Raw genomic sequence first — 4,747 nt, forward strand, 5'->3', positions numbered from 1 at the left:
GAGCAGAGGGAGCAAAACCTGCAGAAGCCAGGGGAACAGGCACTGTAGGTGCCGGGGAACAATAGGAGCTGTAGAGGGAGGGAACAGGAAGCGATCCCACTCCTTTTTCTTAAAGGCAGCCTGTAAGACTGCGAAAGCTTTAATCATATCCTTGGTAGGCACTCCCTCAAAATTGTCACTATAATTTTCGTCCCCATGAGGCTCCTCCTCCTTATGATATGAAGCAACTTCTTCCTTGAGTTGTGGCACTTCCTCTGAAGACTAGGATCTTCCTTAGGGAGAAAATCAGAGGCATCCCGAACCTTGAGAACGGGTACAGAAGGAATGCACTGGAGGAGACTTATGCGCTCAACCTCAGGTTTCAGGCTGAGGGAATCCTTGACCAAATTATAGATGGTAAAAGTCAATCCCATCAGGCCCTCGAGCAGTGTAATAAGCTCTCAAACGGGACCCAACTTTAGCCCAAGTATCCTGATTAGTAGTTCCCTCTTCAGGGAACCTAGGGCATAGCTCCTGCACAAGCTGCAGAAAATTCTCCAATTGATGAGTCCGCACCCAGGCTCTGTGAGCTGTGTGCATAGACTAACACTTGCACATATACACATCATGGTCCTTTGACCTAGACTGTCCCATGCTTTACTCCTGACAAACAATGCACCCCCTCAATTACCTAAATTTACAGAAATATTTGACCTACTTCACATTAAGGACTCGCCTATGACTCAACTACAGCACTGCAAAACAACTCTCTCAGAGGAGTGTTCTGCAGGGTCAGTATTCCTCAGGTCCCTGTACTGGATGCCACCTGTCAGGAACCAGCCTAGCAAAGTTATTAGAAAACCTGGGAGTAGACCAGCATGGGACGGAAAAGAGACGGAAAATAGTGGGATCAGGAGGACCTTTCCTCAATAGGAAAAGGCAACCTCAGCTTTATTGCACAGATTTTATAGACAGTAGCTTGAAGGCATGATTTTGTCATAATTGCATAATTTGATTAAAAACAGCCTAAGGGCAGAATATCATTCTCAGCAGTCTGTGATGATCAAAAGGGCATGTCTCCATTCTAATCTGGTTCAGGATCCAGCCATAAAAGGAAACTGCTGGGGCCAGGTTGCATTTGGTCCTTGACTCAGATGTAGTTCCTCAAAACTGGGGGTCCTTGCCTCCCAGGAGGATGGCTCCCAACACCACATGCCATGCTCCTAGAGACACTTCATTTCTGTAACACCCCACTCTCCACTTCCAATTATTCTACATTTTTGGCCCCTCACCCATCATTCTCACTCCCTAACATCAACCTTTGGAGGGCCAGAACATCAGAGCTAGGTTTCAAAGGTGAGGTTTAAAGGTCCCACACAACAGAGCTGTCTCTGCTACCTCACCCCATCTGCCTGAGGCTGATGATTAATCCAGCACTTATAAAAAGAAAGATTCATCCCTGAGATGGGGATAGCACCTCCTGTAGCCATGGCCAGCACTCTAAGCCCCAGCACCATGGCTGGGACCCCAGAGTCCCCTGCACTGTCAGAGCGTATCCAAAACCCTACGGACATCTCTGTCATTGTTGTGTATTTTGTGGTGGTGATGGCTGTTGGGCTGTGGGTATGTGGGAAACCAGTGGGCTTTCAGGGTGGGCACAGGGGGGAGGGAAAGTTGTGGTATGACAAAGCTGAGACAAGACTGAGAGTTTTTGCGAATGTCCTTGTCTTTTTTTCCCAGAATTGCTTTTGTGTGTGTGTGTGTGCATGTGCGTGACAAAAATAATGCTTACACTGACAATTTATTCTCCAGGAAGCCCCACTGTGTGATCATGACCAGCACCGAGCTTCTCAGACTTATTCTATTTGGCATCTCTAGCACCTGTTATACAGAACAGATGTACTATTCTTTTATGATTTCATTTCTCCTGCCTTCCTTTGTTGTTAGCTCACTTTCTAACTTAGTGAGTTGGGTGCTTAATCCATTGACATTTATTCTTTCTTTTCAGTAATGAGTTTGAGGCTGCAAACTTCCTTCCAAGAACAGTTAAAGTGTTACCTCATGTTGTTTTCATAAATAACAAATCAACAGAGAAGTTGGGACAGAAGTTGAGAAATAGGATTTCTTAAAATTATCCCAGTTCTGGGTTTTTGTATCACTATGACTTAGAAGTACTTTAAAATTTGAAGCTATATAAGTTTTTGGGAACAAGTTTCTCTGTGTAGGAGTGCTGAAAAAGCCACCACCAACAGCACTGCCCAGAGTATGTAGGCTCTATTGGGTGCTTTTCCTGTGGTGTGACCCTCCCCTGTCTTCCCTTCTGCTCAGGCAATGCTGAGGACCAACCGGGGCTCTGTGGGAGGCTTCTTTCTGGCTGGCCGAGAGATAGCCTGGTGGCCGGTAAGTGGACCACAGCATCCTGTACATAAAATTCCTGGATGTGTGTTTAAGAGCAAATATCAAAAACATTTGGGATGTGGTCATTTCTGATGCATATTGGTAGCCCACTTGTTGGTGGTTCTTTTCCCTAAATCCCTGACCTCATGGCTCTGCCCTATGATTTGTGGAAATATGTTGTGTCACCAGTTATGACAGAAGATGGAGTCTGGCATTTAAGTACTCTCAGTTCAGCCCTAACTGATATTCTTTTTATTCTAATCTCTTTAAGAAATCTCTGCTTTGGTTTCTAACTAGCCCTGCACCTTGCTTCTTTTGCCCAGTTCTGAGCTCAGACTCCCACTCTGGTTTGGATTCCCGCATCCCCCTGCTCCCCTCTTTCAATGATTGTCTTAAGCTCTTCCTCATCTGGGAAGACCCCTAACTCCAGCCCTGCCCTGCATGTCTAGACTTTCTCTTCTATGCAGTTAGTGGCAGTGGGTGGTGTCCCTGTGAGGGTGCTAGTGGTGATGTCTCTCTGACCCTTGCACTGTGGGTTCAGATGTGTGGCCTCAGGGATGGTATTCCATTGCAGCAGAGGCTGCCTCTTCCTCTTTGATTGTGGAGACTATCAGCCCTGGCTTGGATAGACAGTAGGTGTTCAGTAAATGCTTCTTTCACTGGTCTGTGGACCCATTTTCTAAATGGTATGAAGGGAAGTGGAGATTGTCGTGGTTTAAGCAGACCAGCTGCATGCATGGAATGGATTATTTGGGTAATTCAATCAGACATTTCCTTCTGAGGAATGTTTAGGAAAACATGTAAGGCCGAAGCAATCCCAAAGCCACAAACAAGTTAAATCCCCTCCTTTTGCCCCAAATATCTGAATAGAAACAGTGAATTCACAGAGGGCTAAAAACACGGGAACAGAAGAACCAAGGCAGGTCCCATACCCCACTGCTGTTCTGCTAGAACTGGAGTTCATCTGCATCCACTCAAGATATTGCTTTAAACATCAAGCCTTAAGAACAGCAGGCAACATACTGAAAAAGAGATGAGTGAGAAGAGGGTGCCATGGCAGGAAGGACAGAGAGCGACTCCCTCCTAATCAGCTTTGGGGTCCTCTAGGTTGATTAAATGGGCAGGAACTGGTGGGATGGAAGGTCTGGCTGTTCTTGGATCTTGAGCCAGGGACAGGCTCAAATCAAAGCATTTAGGTAGATAGACCAATGTTCCCAAAGGCAGGACTCAAGGAACTTTTCTATAAAGACCACATTGCAATTACTTTAGGGATCGTGGACTGTATAGGCTATTGCAACCACACAACCCTGCCACTGTAGAACAAAAGAAGCCATAGTCACTATGTAAACCCAGTGAGCATGGCTGTGTTATAATAAAACTATTTATGGGCACTGAAATTTGAGTCATACAATTTCAAATTTTCACAATTTCACATCTCACAAAATATTTTTATGTATATATTTTAAACCTTTTTTAATACTTCAAAAATGTAAACAGCATTCTTGGCTTTATGGGACACACAAAAGCTGGTGACAGGCTGAATTTAGCTCATGAGGTTACTGACTCCTGTTTTGAGGAGTAGGGATTGAAATATTGCAATTCAATCCATTTTCAAGAAGTCTGATTTGGGTCACTGTACTCAAATCCTAATATCCTCTTTTGTGTTCCAGATGGGAGCCTCTCTCTTTGCCAGTAACATCGGCAGCACCCACTTTGTGGGATTGGCAGGGACAGGAGCATCTTCAGGAATCGCCACTGCAACATTTGAATGGCATGTAAGCAACAGCATTGGCCTTTTCTTTAAATCAATCCCATGTCTGATGTCTTAGCATTCTTCAGGTTGCTATACCAAAATACACATACCACAGACTGGATAATTTTATTTTATTTTATTTTTATTTATTTAATTATTTATTTTTATTTAATGATAACTATGTACATTAATGCACTTCTGGGGTACAGTGTACGGCTTTCATACACAATCTGAAAAACTTCCATCAAACTGGTTAACATAGCCTTCATGTCATTTTCTTAGTTATCATTTTAAAACGTTCACATTCTGCTCTTAGAATGATTCACTTGTACCCTTGTAAGATAAATCTCAGAAGTGATCCCTCCAATCCCCCTCCCTCCACATGTTCCCCTCTCCCCTCTCCCTCCCTCCTCCCCATATTCTTAGGCTGTTATTAGGTTATAGCTTACATATAAAAGGTATAAATTAGTTTCATAATAGGGGTGTGTACATTGGATACTTTTGCTTCCATTCTTGTGATACCTTGCTAAGAAGAACATTTTCCAGCTCCATCCATGTGAACATGAAGGATGTAAAGTCTCCGTCTTTCTTTATGGCTGCATAGTATTCCATGGTGTA

At 44.0% G+C, this 4,747-nt stretch overlaps 1 protein-coding gene across 1 annotated transcript in view; it reads left to right on the forward strand.

Annotated features, from left to right (window-relative positions):
• The first annotated feature begins 1,467 nt into the window (after positions 1 to 1,467).
• LOC100946870 (solute carrier family 5 member 4-like) overlaps positions 1,468 to 4,747 on the forward strand; it is an 84,511-nt gene continuing 81,231 nt past the window's right edge. Inside the window, exons 1-3 of the mRNA XM_003797458.1 lie at positions 1,468 to 1,602; positions 2,308 to 2,379; positions 4,047 to 4,151. Coding sequence (XP_003797506.1) covers positions 1,468 to 1,602; positions 2,308 to 2,379; positions 4,047 to 4,151 — 312 coding nt within the window. The remainder of the gene's footprint in view (positions 1,603 to 2,307; positions 2,380 to 4,046; positions 4,152 to 4,747) is intronic.

This window comes from Otolemur garnettii, unplaced genomic scaffold (genome assembly GCF_000181295.1).
Source record: "Otolemur garnettii isolate 467f Iridium unplaced genomic scaffold, OtoGar3 scaffold00116, whole genome shotgun sequence".
NCBI lineage: Eukaryota > Metazoa > Chordata > Mammalia > Primates > Galagidae > Otolemur > Otolemur garnettii.